Below are 19,057 nucleotides of genomic sequence, written 5' to 3' on the forward strand. Positions count from 1 at the left end.
CCTATAATCACCTTTACACTCCTATTACCCGATATAGTAGCCATAATAAGAGAAAATAAGACATATTAGGCATAGAAAAACTGTTTACAACCTTCTAAATATGGGTTTTTAACATTATTAGAGCCCTCTAGATGTGAACTAACACCCCTATAATCACCTTTATACTCCTATTACCCAATATAGTAGACATAATACAAGAAAATGAGACATATTGGGCATAAAAATATGTTCAAAACATTCTAAACACGTGTTTTTAACATTACTAGAGCCCTCTTGACATAAAATAACACCCCTATAGTCATCTTTACGCTCATATTACTCAGTATGCTGGACATAATAAGATAAAATAAGACAAATTAGGCATAGAAAACGGTTTACAACCTTCTAAATACAGGTTTTTTAGTATTACTAGAGCCCTCTTGACATAAAATAACACCCCCATAGTCATCTTTACGCTCATATTACTCAGTATGCTAGACATAATAAGATAAATTAACACATATTAGGCATAGAAAACCTGTTTACAACCTTCTAAATATGGGTTTTTAACATTACTAGAGCCCTCTTGACATAAAATAACACCCCTATGAATAATAATAATAAAAAATACATGTAAAAATCAGGCTTCGCTACACATCTTAAAGTCATGATCCAACAGTGAGCCACATGACCATGTTGTTCTTCAACAAAGAGCCCCCCCAGCATGGTGTTATTAAATAGTGAGTGTAATGTTAGCACTTTAGCTGACATAGCGTAGCCATGCTGGTGGTACGCTCCAAAAGGTATACTTTCATCCTGGACGTATGGCCCACCTACGTACGCCCCTTTTGCTTTGGCGTTCACAGCAGGGAGCGCTTCACAGTAAATAAGCAGAGAAATCATTTGAAATGTTTTTTGTTCTGCGTGGTTGGCTGTGCGGCGCGTCAGCGGCCACCAGGGCGCCACTTTAGCGCCGCCGCAACACAAGCCCAGCTTGATTAGAGAGGCTGTAAAACGAGTCACACGTAGTCAACTGGAAAGGCATCAGTTCCCCTGCAGCTGCGCTGGCGTGGAAATAAAGACTTTTATTTCATCATTTCACGTCCCCGTGATGCCAAAACCGACGCTTTTAAATAAATGAAGCTTCCCCGAAGAAGAAGCAGGAGCGGCGGTGGTGGCGCCCGGATGCACGCTTTGCTCTAACGTCTCACCTGAAATCAGCAGCACTTAGAAAGCCGGAAAAAGTACCTTAGGAGCAAGGAATAGCGTACGGACATTGCTTGCTGATGCTTTGCTAGCGGCAGCCTCGCCTGACCTGCTCGGTCCGCTGCATGATTGTGGCGTGAAACTCGGCAAATGACGGCGGAGAGCTCGGAAGCGGCGAAGCGGACAGCGACGGAGAGAGAGAGAGTCGGATTGCCCAATGTAGCTGATCGCTATTATTAATATTATTATTATTATGATTACTTGTAACATTTCAAGACGTGCAGAGAAGCCTGCTTTTGTAAATCGACGAATCCTGAAGGCCTTGGCCGTGGTCGGCTTTGAGACAGACGCCGTTTGAAACAGCATTATTATTGTTATTGTTATTGTTATTGTTATTGTTATTGTTATTGTTATTGTTATTGTTATTGTTATTGTTATTGTTATTGTTATTGTTATTGTTATTGTTATTTTTATTGTTGTTGTTGTTGTTGTTGTTGTTGTTATTATTATTTTATATTATTATTATTATTATTATTATTATTATTATTATTATTAATATTATTATTATTATTATTATTATTATTATTATTATTATTATTATTATTATTATTATTATTATTATTATTATTATTATTATTATTATTATTATTATTATTATTATTATTATTATTATTATTATTATTATTATAGCTAGCGTGTTAGAAGGGTGACTAAAACTCATCACTTGTAACATTTCAAGATGTGTAGAGAAGCCTGCTTTTGGAAATCGACGAATCCTGAAGGCCTTGGCCGTGGTCGGCTTTGAGACGGACACCGTTTAAAGCAGCATAATAATAATAATAATAATAATAATAATAATAATAATAATAATAATAATAATAATAATAATAATATTAATAATAATAATAATAATAATAATAATAATAATAATAATAATAATAATAATAATAATAATAATAATAATAATAATAATAATAATAATAATAGTAATTATTATTATTATTATTATTATTATTGTTATTATTATTGTTATTATTAGTAGTAGTATTGTTGTTGTTGTTGTTATTATTATTATTAATCAATTATTTATTATTGTTTATTATTAATTGTTTATTATTATTATTATTATTATTATTATTATTAATTGTTTATTATTAATTGTTTATTATTATTGTTGTTGTTGTTATTATTATTACTATTATTTATTATAGCTAGTGTGTTAGCAGCGTGACTAAAATTCATCACTTGTTGCATTTCACGATGTGTAGAGAAGCCTGCTTTTGTAAATCATATTATTATCGCTAGCGTGTTAGCAGGGTGACTAAAACTCATCACTTGTAACATTTCAAGATGCGTAGAGAAGCCTACTTTTGTAAATCGACGAAATCAGAAGGTCTTGGCTGTGGTCGGCTTTGAGACGGACGCTGTTTGAAACCGCAAGACGACGGCGTGGCTCATGAATATTCATCAACATCTGGATGTGGACTATTTATAAATAAAACGCCGGATATAAAAAAACGTTTAAAAAACTTTCACGTAGGACTTTTTGGGGGAACTGGCGCCTCCAGTGGCGATGGCCGTCCCTGCAGGGGAGTGTTGCATCACCGTGCTGGATGTTTACCGCACGGCTTGTTCCCAAGTCGAGCACATTATCTGCTGTTTGTTTAGCCTTGATCAGCCTTGTCCAAAGGGACTGTGGGTAATGTACAAGGGTGCTGGCTCTTATTAGCATTTAGCATAATTAGAGAGGATAAAGGGGTTCTTGGGGGGGCGGGGTCTGGGTTTGCCCCGCTCTGCTGAGCTCTAATCCTTGATATCCTTTACACAGAAAACACGGCGCATAGCAATGCAAACAATCAGCGTACAATCAATTATGGAGGCTTTCTTTCAAGTCGCAAGTCCATTTTTTTTGAACAGCATTCCATTTTGCCAGCTTTCGAAATATTAAATATGAACAATTTTTAAGCCTCTTCAAAGTGCAATAAAAGCTTATTGGATTTTTGACGCAAATCGCACACAACAGATAAGATTTGATTTACTTCACGGTGCTTTTCCTTCGCTGCGGACATCATTCAATCAATACATTGACCAAGAAAGCAACAACAGAAATGGCTCGGGGCATAAATCATAATAAATCACTGAAATGTATTTTAAAATAAACAATTTTTATTCATGTACATGTGACCTAGAACTGGGAAACAAAATTAAAAACTGTTATTTTTGTTTGAATGTTATTACAATTAAAAAATTACAGACGTGTTTATTAATTGGACTTTTTGTTTATTTAATGTTGATACAAAAAAGCTACATAGATCACTCAAAACTTAAATTTAATATAAATTTAATATAAATTTAATACAAATTTAACATAAATTTAATACAAATTTAATATGAATTTAATATAATAAATAAAAAATACTATTAATATTATATCATTATTATTATTTATTGCCAAATATAATTAAAGTAAGTAATAATAATAATATTATGATATTCCTGGGAAGGGGTTATGTATTTGTGCCAGAAAACATTGACACGGACTGCTGCGGCTGTAGGCAACCTCCTGATATAGTTTTACCCTCCAAAAACCTCCGCTGCTATGACCCAGAACTGGAAAAGATGTATTTATTAATTGGACTTTTTATTTATTAATGCTGATACAAAAAAGCTATATAGATCACTCAAAATTTAAATTTAATATGAATTTAATATAATAAATAAAATAAATTATTATTAATATTAGATCATTATTATTATTTATTACTAAATAGAATTAAAAATAAGTAATAATAATAATATTATGATATTCCTGGGAAGGGGTTATGTATTTGTGCCAGAAAACATTGGCACGGACTGCTGCGGCTGTAGGCAACCTCCTGATATAGTTTTACCCTCCAAACCTCTGCTGCTATGACCCAGAACTGGAAAACATGTATTTATTAATTTGACGTTTTATTTATTATTATTTTTAGATCATTATTAAAACTTTAATTTTATATAAATTTTATATAAATTTAGTTTAATTTTATAAGAATTTTATATAAATGCAATATAATAAATAAAATAAATAATTATTAATATTAGATCATTAATATTTATTTATTTATTAATTAGACTTTTTATTTTTTTACTTAAATTTAATTAAATTTTATACAAATTTAATATAATAAATAAAAATATATTATTAATATTAGATCATTATGATTATTTATTGCTAAATATAATTAAAGTAAGTAATAATAATAATATTATGATATTCCTGGGAAAGGGGTTACGTATTTGTGCCAGAAAACGTTGGCACAGACTGCTACGGCTGTAGGCAACCTCCTGATATAGTTTTACCCTCCAAACCTCCGCTCGTTGACATTCTCCTCCAATTTTGGATCAAAATTTTGCAATAAACGATTCGATTCAGCTCCGAACGACTCCCCGGTCTCTCTTGGATTGCCCCAATTTACCGTCTACGGCGTCGAAACCGGAGCGCCATCCACCTGCAAGAAGCCATTTTGGCGCCTTCATACGCGGCGGCGTGGCCGCGCCTCGCCATACATTATTCATGCCTTCCTCCATCTTATATTGACCTCCGCCAAGGACGTTTGGACGGCCATTCATCCCCGGCAAATTGACCAATCACGGCGTAGAGATTGGACATAAGACGGCGAGGCGGTGAGGAATGTGGCGGCGTTCCTCGGAATGTATTCACCCGGGGGAAACCTTAATGACACCCGCCTGCCGCTAATGATGACGGCCTCAGCACTTCAACTTTGACCTTTGCTCACTTGTTGCAGAGGCGGAGTCACACGCTCGATGTTGATTGGCCATGCCCGGCTAGCTTGGTCATCATCTGCAGTACTGCATCCTGATATATAGAGGATCTTTGGCTCCTGTTTCTGCACAACACTGCCATAAACAGCAGAGCGCTCCTGTCGCGTAGAGGATCTATGACTAGCGTTTTTACAGCAGAGTCCTACTACTAGTGCTACTGTCACATACAGTACTTATTAGCTGGGGAAAGTACTTGTAAATGGTGTGATGGCACAGTACTGTATGTATATAGTACATATTAGCTGGGGAAAGTACTAGTAAATTTTGTGATGTACAGTACTGTATGTAGTACATATTAACTGGGGAAAGTAGTAGTAAATAGTGTGATGGTACAGTACTGTATGTAGTATATATTAGCTGGGGAAAGTACTAGTAAATAGTGTGATGGTATAGTACTGTATGTAGTACTTATTAGCTGGGGAAAGTACTAGTAAATGGTGTGATGGTACGGTACTGTATGTAGTACATATTAGCTGGGCAAAGTACTAGTAAATTGTGTGACGGTGCGGTACTGTATGTAGTACATATTAACTGGGGAAAGTAGTAGTAAATAGTGAGATGGTACAGTACTGTATGCAGTACTATTAGCTGTGGAAAGTAGTAGTAAATAGTATGATGGTACAGTACTGTATGTAGTACTATTAGCTATGGAAAGTAGTAGTAAATAGTATGATGGTACGGTACTGTATGTGGTACATACTAGCTGGGGAAAGTAGTAGTACATTTTGTGATGGTGCAGTACTGTATGTAGTACATATTAACTGGGGAAAGTAGTAGTAAATAGTGAGATGGTACAGTACTGTATGTAGTACATATTAGCTGGGGAAAATACTAGTAAATTGTGTGATGTTACAGTACTGTATGTAGTACATATTAGCTGGGGAAAGTACTAGTAAATTATGTGATGGTACAGTACTGTATGTAGTACTATTAGCTGTGGAAAGTAGTAGTACATAGTATGATGGTACAGTACTGTATGTAGTACTATTAACTATGGAAAGTGGTAGTAAATAGTGTGATGGTACAGTACCGTATGTAGTACTATTAACTATGCAAAGTGGTAGTAAATAGTGTGACGGTACAGTACTGTATGTAGTACATATTAACTGTAGAAAGTAGTAGTAAATAGTATGATGGTACAGTACCGTATGTAGTACTATTAACTATGCAAAGTGGTAGTAAATAGTGTGACGGTACAGTACTGTATATAGTACATATTAACTGTGGAAAGTAGTAGTAAATAGTATGATGGTACGGTACTGTATGTAGGAATACTAGCTGGGGAAAGTAGTAGTAAATAGTGATATGCTACAGTACTGTATGTAGTACTATTAGCTGTGGAAAGTAGTAGTAAATAGTGTGATGGTACAGTACTGTATGTAGTACTATTAATTGGGGAATGTAGTAGTAAATAGTCTGATGGTACAGTACTGTATGTAGGAATACTAGCTGGGGAAAGTAGTAGTAAATAGTGAGAGGGTACAGTACTGTATATAGTACTATTAGCTGTGGAAAGTAGTAGTAAATAGTGTGACGGTGCAGTACTGTATGTAGTACTATTAGCTATGCAAAGTGCATCTATACACATTCCTCCTCATTGCTAGCACATTTAGCCACAGAGGCTAAAAGGACATTTGAAGGTCAGGCCCCAAAAAAGGGGCGTCGCCATTCAGTACATAAAAGCTTGTCGCGGGAATGCGGCAGGTACTTCCGTTGGGGCGCCGGAGTGAATTTTGATTGCAATTCCCGGCGAAACAAGCAGAGGGGAAAAAGCATCCATTCCTTCTAAAGGCTTTTTGTCATGATGATTGCCGGCGGTGTGCCGGTGCGCCGAACGCCGTAATTGCCCTCGGAGGAGCGCCGTGTCGTAACACGGCAGCTCACAGCCACGAGAAAGTGTTTGTTTGACAAAAAAACTCAGGCGGTGATTGGATGATGTTACCACCTTGATGGGCCAATCAGATTCATGCTCATCTTTGTCACCTAAGCCACACCCTCATGCTGCTGATTGGTCCATTTCTTTTGTACATCCAGGATCTTTGACTCATGTTTTGGCACTAAGTCCTTAAAATCAGAAGTGCTCCCGTCACATACAGGATCTTTGACTGATCATTTTTACAGTAAGGCTTTCAAAACAGCAGAGAACTCCAGGCATATAGAGGATCTTTGGTTATGATTTTACAGTAGGTCTCCTGTCATCTAAAGGATCTTTGATCAGTGTTTTTTTTTTTTTTTTTAGAAAACATTAGAGCACCCCTGTTACATAAATGATCGTTGATTAGCATTTTTTCAGTAGGTCTTTCAAAACAGCAGAGAACTCCAGGTATATAGAGGATCTTTGGCTATGATTTTACAGTAGGTCTCCAGTCATTAAAAGGATCTTTGATCAGTGTTTTTTTTAGAAAACATTATAGCACTCCTGTTACATAAATGATCTTTGATTAGCATCTTTGCAGTAGGTCTTTCAAAACAGCAGATAACTCCTGTCATATAGAGAATCTTTGATCAGCATTTTTTTGCAGTAGGTTTTAAAAAAACGCTCCTGTTACATAAATACCATCTTTGAATGGCATTTATACAGTAGGTTTAAAAAAAAAAAAAAACTTCAGTGCGCTCCTGTCTGATAGAGGATCTCTGACTCGCATTTTTGTTTGTTTTCTTTAAAAACAGCCGAGCGCTCATGTCATGTAGAGGATCTTTGATCAGCAAGTTTTTGTCTGAGGTTTTTAAAAACAGCAGAACACTCCTGTCACATAAAGGATCTTTGAATATAATTTTTTTTGCAGTTGGTCTTTCAAAATAGCAGAGAACTCATATGAGATAGACGATCTTTGACTCACGTTTTTTTTTTCAGTAGGTACTTCAAAACAGTATGCTCTTTTGTCGGATAGAGGATCTTTGACTAGCATTTTTGCAGTAGGTTCTTGAAAACAGCAGAGAACTCCTGTTATATAGAGGATCTTTGACTTGTGTTTTTTTTGTAGGTTGTTAACAGCAGGAGTGCATGCTATTGTTATATAGAGGATCTTTGACTAGTGGGGTTTTTTTGTAGGTTGTTAACAGCAGGAGTGTGTGCTCTTGTTATATAGAGGATCTTTGACTAGTGGGTTTTTTGTAGGTTGTTAACAGCAGGAGTGCATGCTCTTGTTATATAGAGGATCTTTGACTAGTGGGTTTTTTGTAGGTTGTTAACAGCAGGGGTGCATGCTCCTGTTATATAGAGGATCTTTGTCTAGTGGGTTTTTTTTGTAGGTTGTTAACAGAAGGAGTGCATGCTCGTGTTTTATAGAGGATCTTTGACTAGCAGGTTTTTTTGTAGGCTGTTAACAGTAGGAGTGCATGCTCCTGTTATATAGAGGATCTTTGACTAGTGTTTTTTTTTTTTTGTAGGTTGTTCAAAGCAGGTGTGCATGCTCCTAATATATAGAGGATCTTTGACGAGTGGGTTTTTTGTAGGCTGTTAACAGCAGGAATGCATGCTCCTGTTATATAGAGGATCTTTGACTAGCGTTTTTTTTTGTAGGTTGTCAACAGCAGGAGTGAATGCTCCTAATATATAGAGGATCTTTGACTAGCGCTTTTTTTTGTAGGCTGTTAACAGCAGGAGTGCATGCTCCTAATATATAGAGGATCTTTGACTAGCGGGTTTTTTTGTAGGCTGTTAACAGCAGGAGTGCATGCTCCTGTTATATAGAGGATCTTTGTCTAGCGTTTTTTTTGTAGGCTGTTAACAGCAGGAATGCATGCTCCTGTTATATAGAGGATCTTTGACTAGCGTTTTTTTTTGTAGGTTGTTAACAGAAGGAGTGTATGCTCCTGTTATATACAGGATCTTTGACTAGCGTTTTTTTTTTTTTTTTGTAGGTTGTTAACAGCAGGAGTGCATGTTCCTGGTATATAGAGGATCTTTGACTCAGCGCCATGGCAAACATCCAGTGTAAACAACATGAATCATATCATAAATAAAGGTAGTAATCAATGCTTTTTTACGGAGGAGACGTTGCAGACGTAAAGTCATCAAGCGGGGATCTCTGTTCTGCACCATAACATCCTTTTAGGGAGCATTTTACAGGTGGAAGAAGATTATCGTAAAAAAAAAAAAGAGTTTGCTGATGCCGCCACTAAAATGTTAGTGATGCATATACTTTACCAAGTGGGCTTTAAAGGTTACGCTGGCAGAGCTTTGGGGTTGGGGGGGGGGGGGGGTATTCCGTTAGCACGTTAGCCCGTGTGGCCGGACAAACCTTCTTACCTTTAAGGAAATGTTTCACATCTTTTAGTTTGTTTATTTTTCATGATTATGCCTCTGTTCCTGTTTCCCGCTTTTATTTTGAAGTGCTTCCTGTGTTGCCCTGTGTTGTCCTGTGTGCTGCTTTGTCATTGCTGATTAGACACACCTGCTGCTCATGTAGGTTTCAGCTGGTGGCCTCATTCTTTGTTGGGGAAGATGGTCGCTGCTTTCCTGCTAGCTTGGTTGATGTCTTCTCTTTGGCGGACATCTTTATTGCTGCTCTGCTTCAAGCCGAGGAGAAATACTTTTTACCCGCACCGGCTCTCATTCCTGCATTCCGGGGTCGTTGCCTCGACACGGCAATGCCGAGGCGTGACAGACGGACTGACGTGCGCGCTCTTCTCCGCACGCAGGCGACTGGACGGTGTGGTGTTCGACTGCGGCTGCGACATCCGCTGGATCCAGCTATGGCAGGAGCGAGGGGAGGCGGGCCTTCACACGCAGCAGCTCTACTGCAGGAACGGAGCCTCCAAGATGAGGCTGCACAACATGTACATACACAACTGTGGTGAGTACTTCCTACGCTCTACACATGTACATACACAACTGTGGTGAGTACTTCCTACACTCTACACATGTACATACATAACTATGGGGAGTACTTCCTACGCTCTACACATGTACATACACAACTGTGGTGAGTACTTCCTACACTCTACACATGTACATACACAACTGTGGTGAGTACTTCCTACACTCTAACATGTACATATATAACTATGGGGAGTACTTCCTACACTCTACTTATGTACATACACAACTGTGGGGAGTACTTCCTACACTCTAACATGTACATAAATGACTGTGGGGAGTACTTCCTACACTCTATACAACATGTACGTACACGACTGTGGGGAGTACTTCCTACACTCTATACAACATGTACGTACACGACTGTTGGGAGTAATTCCTACACTCTACACATGTACGTACATACACGACTGTGGGGAGTACTTCCTACACTCTACACATGTACATACACAACTGTGGGGAGTACTTCCTGCACTCTAAACATGTACGTACATACATAACTGTGGGGAGTACTTCCTACACTCTACACATGTACATACACAACTGTGGGGAGTACTTCCTGCACTCTAACATATACATACACCATTGTGGGGAGTACTTCCTGCACTCTACACATGTACGTACAATACACGACTCTGGGGAGTACTTCCTACACTCTACACATGTACATACAGGACTGTGGGGAGTACTTCCTACACTCTCCACATGCACAACTGTAGGGAGTACTTCCTACACTCTACACATGTACGTACATACACAACTCTGGGGAGTACTTCCTACACTCTACACATGTACATATGTGTCTGTGGTGAGTACTTCCTACACTCTACACATGTACATATGTGACTGTGGTGAGTACTTCCTACACTCTACACAACATGTACGTACACCATTGTGGGGAGTACTTCCTACGCTCTATACAACATGTACGTACACCATTGTGGGGAGTACTTCCTACGCTCTATACAACATGTACGTACACGACTGTGGGGAGTACTTCCTACGCTCTATACAACATGTACGTACACGACTGTGGGGAGTAATTCCTACACTCTACACATGTACATACACAACTGTGGGGAGTACGTCTTACAATCTACACATGTACATACACGACTCTGGGGAGTACTTCCTACACTCTCCACATGTACATACAGGACTGTTGGGAGTACTTCCTACACTCCACACAACATATACATACACCATTGTGGGGACTACTTCCTAAACTCTACACATGTACGTACACAACTGTGGGGAGTACTTCGTCTTGGGAGTACTCCTACACTGTACACATGTACATACACCATTGTGGAGAGTACTTCCTACACTCTACACATGTACATACACGACTCTGGGGAGTACTTCCTACACTCTACACATGTACATACAGGACTGTGGGGAGTACTTCCTACACTCTCCACATGCACAACTGTGGGGAGTACTTCCTACACTCTCCACATGCACAACTGTGGGGAGTACTTCCTACACTCTACACATGTACATACAGGACTGTGGGGAGTACTTCCTACACTCTCCACATGCACAACTGTGGGGAGTACTTCCTACACTCTCCACATGCACAACTGTGGGGAGTACTTCCTACACTCTACACATGTACATACAGGACTGTGGGGAGTACTTCCTACACTCTCCACATGCACAACTGTGGGGAGTACTTCCTACACTCTACACATGTACGTACATACACGACTCTGGGGAGTACTTCCTACACTCTACACATGTACATATGTGACTGTGGTGAGTACTTCCTACACTCTACACAACATGTACATACACACCTGTGGGGAGTACTTCCTACACTGTGATGTTTTTGCCAAAGGACCTCCTTATGTTTGGGAGGTGAAGGAGAGGAGGAAGGGAGTTGAGATGGTGACTCATCTTGTGTGTGTGTGTGTGTGTGTGTTGCCATTGTGCTAAATTTGTTTCATTAATGAAAAGCGAATAATTGATTTAGTGTGAAAATGTGTAGACACCAGCAGTGACGGGCACGTATTCATAATGTGTGTGTGTGTGTGTGTGTGTGTGTGCAGACTTGCCAGAGATCAGCGTGAGCCACAGCAGCGTCCTGGTGATGGAAGGCGACAACGTGACAGTGAGCTGTAATGGATCGGGATCGCCGCTGCCTGAAGTGGACTGGAATGTCGGCGACCTGCACTCCATCAACACGCATCTGGTCAGACACGCTCACACGCTCACGTCTCCAAAATGGCGTATTCTTATTCCGCTAGCGCCTTGTCAGCTAGTGTGTGTGTTTGACTTCCTGTCTCCTCGCCGCACGCAGTCGAACGTGTACTGGCCCAACATCCACTCCATCAACCTGACGCTCTTCAACGTCAGCCGAGACGACAACAACTACCAGCTGACCTGCATCGCCGAGAACGTGGTGGGCATGACCAACGCCTCCATCCAGGTCAACGTCCAATGTGAGTCCTCGCAAGCGTAAAAAGAAGCGAACGCTCAAAGGCAAAGAGTCTTGCATGAAGAATCTTTGTTGTCGCTAAGATGGAAGGAAAGCGACTTGGCGAAGGTTGGGTTAAAGTTAACACGTTAGCTTGGCGCGGAGGCGTCCTTATTGGTGCTAATGATTTGGGGGGGGGGGGGGGGGGGGGCGTGTGCTTAGTGGGGCGCCTCGCCATCTTCTTATCCTACACACAATGGCTGAAGACTACCCACATGTACTACACTTAGTACATGTACTGTGTATATATACTCCAAATACTGTATGTACAATTTGAAGTCATTATAATGTTAGCATAGCCACTGTTTGTGCATGCTAATAATAATAATAATAATAATAATAATAATGTATTTTGAATGCCTTACTACGGTATGCTGGAGCCTATCCCAGCTAACTTCAGGCAAGAAGCGGGGTCCACCCTGGACTAGTCACCAAGCAGAATTTGAATACTAATAATAATAATAATAATAACAAATATAAAAATTTAAAATGTACAATAATGAGAAACAATATTTTCATAACCCAATTATATAATTTAGAAATTCTAAATATTAGTTATTTTTGATGGTTTTATGCCATTTTTTATTTTGTAATTGATTGTATTTTTCTATTAAAAAGAATACATATACATTTAAAAAAATATATTTTTTTTAAAATAGAAATATTATATATATATAATATTATATATATATATATATATATATATATATATATATATATATATATATATATACATATACATATATATATATATATATATATATATATATATATATATTATTTTTTAAACAGAAAAATACATGTATATATTTTTTAAATAGAAAAATAGAATAAATTACAAAATAAAAATGGCATCAAACCATCAAAAATAACTAATATTTCGAATTTCTAAATTATATCTTTGGGTTATGAAAATATTGTTATTTTTGATGGTTTTATGCCATTTTTAATTTTGTAATTTATTGTATTTTTCTATTAAAAAACATATGTTTTTAAAAAATAATTTTTTAAATAGAAAAATACATATATATATATATATATATATATATATATATATATATATATATATATATATATATATATATATATATATATATATATATATATATATATATATATATATATATATATATATATATATATAATCTTTTTAAATAGAAAAATACAATAAATTACAAAAAAATGGCATAAAATCATCAAAAATAACTAATATTTAGAAATTCTAATTATATATTTGGGTTATGAAAATATTGTTTCTCATTATTGTACATTTTCAATTTTTATATTTGTTATTATTATTATTATTATTATTAGTAGTATTTAAATTCTGCTTGGTGACCAGTCCAGGGTGGACCCCGCCTCTTGCCTGAAGTTAGCTGGGATAGGCTCCAGCATACCGTAGTGAGGCATTCAAAATTTATTATTATTAAAAGTCAGCATGCACAAAAAGTGGCTATGCTAACATTATATTGACTTCACATATATATTATATTTTACATTTTTTGTGTTTTGAGCTAATATAGAAGCATGAAAAATATATTTACATTGTAAATGTGTGAAATGTAAGATTCATAATTTAGAACATAATTTTAATTCTAATTTTGCATGCATCACTTTTGCCTTGAAAGCTGAAACATTTCCTGAAACGTTGAATTATGAATTATGAATGAGTCTGAAGCATCCTATCTAATACTACTACTAATGAAATAATACTTAATATTTACTGTCTGATGTATTACCAAAATGCTTTGCGGTTTTAAAGTACAACAGAAGAGTATGTGTATGAAGTAAAGATGGGGTACATATTTAGACGTAGTAATACGCCAACACATTATGAGTATTGATTATTTACTGACTGATGGCGAGTGGGGACTTTCCAGGACAGGAAGTGTCCACATTAGGCGGCGTCCACGCCGGATTTGGGCTAATGGACGGATGCTCATGCGAACGTGCCAGATTTGCAAACATTGTTTTTTTTTTTTTTTTTACCATCGGAGGGTTCGGGGGGGGTCATAACGTGTCCTTCCTCATGAACGGACATCACATTGACAAGCTGCCATGACCTGTCATAACACTCACCTTCATTTTCATTCCCCAAAGGGCTCACGCCTTCTAATAGTAAAAAAGGATGATCATCATGGATGACAATCGGCTTTCTACTTTTCCCTTTCTCACTTCACCAAAATATGATAGCAATTTTCCCAGATAAATATTGTAATTTTACAAGAGAAAACGGTGTTATAATAGTGGATTGTATAATATTTCATAGCATTAACATATGTTAACCACTCTAATCAAACACTAGAAATATGGGGGGACAAATATATTTTTAAAAAATGTATGGAAAAAAGGAAAAATTTTGAAAAAAATCTGAATTTTACAAAAAATTATTACAACTTGCCCAGATATAAATTTCAATTTTACAAGAGAAAACCGTGTTATAATAGTGGATTGTATAATATTTAATAGCATTTACATATGTTAACCACTCTAATCAAGCATTAGAAATATGCAGGGACAAATATATTAAAAAAACGTATGGAAAAAAGGAAAAATTTTGAAAAAAATCCTGAATTTTACAAAAAATTATTATAACTTGCCCAGATAAAAAATTTAATTTTACAAGAGAAAATAATGTTATTATCATGTTAAGGAGAGAAGGGCATTAGTAGATGTTAACCATTCTAAAGAAACATTTGCGATATGAGTGAAAAATTTATGAAAAAAATGAAAAATTCTGATGAGTCAGAATTTTCCAAAAAAAAAATCATAGCAATTTTCCCAGATAAAATGGTAATTTTACAAGAGAAAACGGTGTTATAATAGTGGATTGTATAATATTTAATAGCATTAACATATGTTAAACACTCTAATCAAACATTAGAAATATGGGGGGGACAAATATATTTTTAAAAAATGTATGGAAAAAAGGAAAAATTTTGAAAAAAATTCAGAATTAAAAAAATAAATTATTACAACTTGCCCAGATAAAAATATGAATTTTCCAAGAGAAAATAATGTTATTATTGTGGTAAGGAGAGAAGGGCATTAGTAGTAATGTTAACCATTCTAAAGAAAACGAGTGAAAAATTTATGAAAAAAATGAAAAATTCTGAGTCGGAATTTTCCAAAATATTTGAGCAATTTTCCCAGATAAATGTTAATTTTACAAGAGAAAATGGTGTTATAATAGTGGATTAAATAATAGCATTAATATATGTTAACCACTCTGATGAAACATTATAAATATGGGGGGACAAATGTATTTATAAATGAAATCAAAAAAGTCCAAAATTTTGAAAAAAATCAGAATTTTACAACAAATTCTTACAATTTTCCAGATGTAAGTGGCAATTTTACAAAAATAAGTTCTACTCCTGACAGACCTCTTTATTATTTTTTTATCATAGTGGCATTTTTTTCAAATTTTACTCGGAATTATTTAAATTTTTTCAAAAAAATTATTTTACAAAAAACAGTATTGTAATTATTGCAATTTAATGACAGTGTGTCTGTGTTGTATTTTTACAAGAAGATTGTTATTTTCATGTGGGGGGGAAAAAGTAGGAATATTCTGAAAAAAAATCTGTATTTTACAAGGAATTATTGCAATTTTCTGACATGAAAGACATATTTTTGACGAGAAAAAAAAACAGTGTTTGCAAGATTGAGGAAATACTTTTTCATAAGAAAATTCCAAAAAAAATTCCAAGATAGATGACGTCCTTTTGTGATGAATCGGTTGCATGCATGCAGAGCTAGATGATACGCTTGTGATACGTTGACTGCAGCTACTGCCATCTTGAGGAGGGCGCCTACAGCCACGGCTGCTAATTCCAATGGCAGTGATGAACTGACTGGGGACGTGGATGCATGTCCATATACGGATTTAGGATCGTGTGCAGGATGGAAAATAGAATTTCGGATGGATGACGTTACCCTGGCTACCGAGTACTTGTTTAATTTCCTTCCCGGGGATATTAAAATACTGCATCATTTATCTCTGATCAACTTTCCCATCTATAGAAGGACCTGGAACTCAATTATCAAGGGAACAAAAGGCCAAAAGCAAAATTTATTGGGGAAAAAAAAAACGTGTTGATTTTGAACAGAAATCCAGTTTTGGAGCGTTTGGCCTCAGCTAGGGCGACTTTGCGTCATTCAGGGAGGGGGTTGGTTTTCCAACGGGCGAAAAAAAAACAAAAAACCCTAAACCGAGAAAAAAAGCCAACAGTCTTTCCAAGCGGAACAGCCAAATTATGCAGGTACATTTGGGAGGCAATGAGGTGAGGCGGCGCCGCAAAGCGACTGTAACTGATGGATCTGATTAACCACGGCGTCGCCTGCGGAAGCTCCGCCCTCACGCGTGCACGGGGGCCCCGTCAGCCGTGACGCGGTTTGCCGTGGAGAGACGTGGGTTCAGACCGTGAAAACGACACACGCCTCTTGCGTAACCTGGGATTGATTTTTAGCTGGTGTGGGATCAAGTGGGCGGGCCTTATTCCGTTTCCTGTTGAGTCTTTTCCAGCCGTTCTGTGATTGGCTAACAGGATTTAATCCGTTGATTGAAAAACACAGGAAGTTCACATAAGCATAAAAAGGAGAGGAACGATACAACAAAAACGAAAATCATTGTTAAAAATGAGAAAGTTAAATAAGAAAATAAGTTATAATATAATATTAAAAAATAGTAATTTTATTCCATTATATTTTGAGTTTTACTTCTGCAAAAAAGTCAGTACACATTATATTATAGTATTTTATATTTTTATATACAGTATATTAATAGTGTACAATGCTGTATGAAATTATTTTATGGTAAAATATTATATGGTAAAATATTTATGGTATTTATATATTTATGGTATTGTATAATATAATAATATGCTATAATATTATACAATAATAATATTATACATTATATTATATTAGTGTTGTATAATATTATAATATAATTTATTTTACTATTTTATATTACATTGATTACATTATATCAATTATTCTATTAATTATTAGCCAATATTTGCATTATGATTGATTATTTAAATATAAAAATTATATGAAAAAATGGAATAATTATTAATAATAATTATTAATAGTTATTACATTAATTTAAAATTACTTGTATAAAATATTTAAATAATAAATATTTTATTATTTAGTAAAATATTTAAATAATAAATATTTTATACAAGTAATTTTAAATTAATTTAATTATTATTATGATACTTATTTTTAGAATACTCATAATATTAATTCTAAGTATAATATATAATATTAGGATAATTTTTATAAATTAATAAAAATATATATTAAATAGTAATAATAATAATAATTATTATTATTTTTTTTCTCTTTATATTGTATGTTCTTATGGTGAAGGGGTGGCATGAATTAAGCTGTGCTTGAGTCGAGAGTGTTTGAGCGCACGGCTAACCACGGAGCGTGGATTCGGATGCCGCAGGAGGATTTGTCGCTAACGTGGCGGAATGACAGATTGACTTTGCAACACGCGTCCCCCCTCCGCATTAACCCCCCCCCCCCCCTTCTTGCGCTCGGCCACTGTGCGAGCAAGCGTCTCCAGGCATTTCCTTCCCCCGTCGACGCTCTCTGCCGGTGCCGCAAATGAACTTATTAATTTTTCAGCACATGCTCTGCTGGTAATTACATTTCCTGGGCGCTGGCGAGAACCATTGTCTGTGGAAATGTCATAAAACAGCTCAAACCGCCGCTCCGATTAGGGACTCGTGTGATTGACAGGCAAATTAGCAGCCGTCACGACTTGCCGTTCAAAGACGAGTCGAGCGTATTTTCTTCATTTATTATTTTTTTTAATGTAACGATTGTAACAATTGTTGCATGACAATGGAACTTTGTTGTCGTGCGGCATAACGACGACACTTGGCTAAAGAACTAAAAACAGGCTTCGCTACACGTCTTAAAAGCTGTCAACTGTCATTCATTCATTCATTTTCTACTGCTTATCCTCACGAGGGTCGCGGGGGTGCTGGAGCCTATCCCAGCTGTCTTGGGGGCGAGAGGCGGGGTACACCCTGGACTGGTGGCCAGCCAATCACAGGGCACATATAGACAAACAACCATTCACACTCACATTCATACCTATGGACAATTTGGAGTCGCTAATTAACCTAGCATGTTTTTGGAATGTGGGAGGAAATCGGAGTACCCGGGAAAAACCCACACATGCAAACTCATGCAAACTCCACACAGAGATGACCGAGGGTGGAATCGAACTCGGGTCTCCTAGCTGCGAGGCTCCTGCGCTAATCACTCGTACACCATGCAGCATAAAAACATCTTATTATGTCTACTATATTGTGTATTGTAAGTATAAAGTTCACTATAGGGGTGTTACTTCATGTCTAGAAGGCTCTAAAATTCATTCATTCATTCATTTTCTACCGCTTATCCTCACGAGGGTCGCGGGGGTGCTGGAGCCTATCCCAGCTGTCTTGGGGGCGAGAGGCGGGGTACACCCTGGACTGGTGGCCAGCCAATCACAGGGCACATATAGACAAACAACCATTCACACTCACATTCATACCTATGGACAATTTGGAGTCGCTAATTAACCTAGCATGTTTTTGGAATGTGGGAGGAAACCGGAGTACCCGGAGAAAACCCACGCATGCAAACTCCACACAGAGATGGCTGAGGGTGGAATTGAACCCTGGTCTAGCTGTGAGGTGAGAGCATCTTTTCGTTTTCCTCAGCCATTATGCTAA

At 36.7% G+C, this 19,057-nt stretch overlaps 1 protein-coding gene across 3 annotated transcripts in view; it reads left to right on the forward strand.

Annotated features, from left to right (window-relative positions):
• ntrk3b (neurotrophic tyrosine kinase, receptor, type 3b) overlaps positions 1-19,057 on the forward strand; it is a 244,882-nt gene that overhangs the window by 104,121 nt on the left and 121,704 nt on the right. For all 3 annotated transcript variants that reach the window (XM_058078820.1, XM_058078822.1, XM_058078821.1), the window contains exons 6-8: positions 9,655-9,809; positions 11,884-12,026; positions 12,135-12,276. In XM_058078820.1, coding sequence (XP_057934803.1) covers positions 9,655-9,809; positions 11,884-12,026; positions 12,135-12,276 — 440 coding nt within the window. The remainder of the gene's footprint in view (positions 1-9,654; positions 9,810-11,883; positions 12,027-12,134; positions 12,277-19,057) is intronic.

Source organism: Doryrhamphus excisus, chromosome 7, assembly GCF_030265055.1.
Source record: "Doryrhamphus excisus isolate RoL2022-K1 chromosome 7, RoL_Dexc_1.0, whole genome shotgun sequence".
Classification (NCBI taxonomy): domain Eukaryota; kingdom Metazoa; phylum Chordata; class Actinopteri; order Syngnathiformes; family Syngnathidae; genus Doryrhamphus; species Doryrhamphus excisus.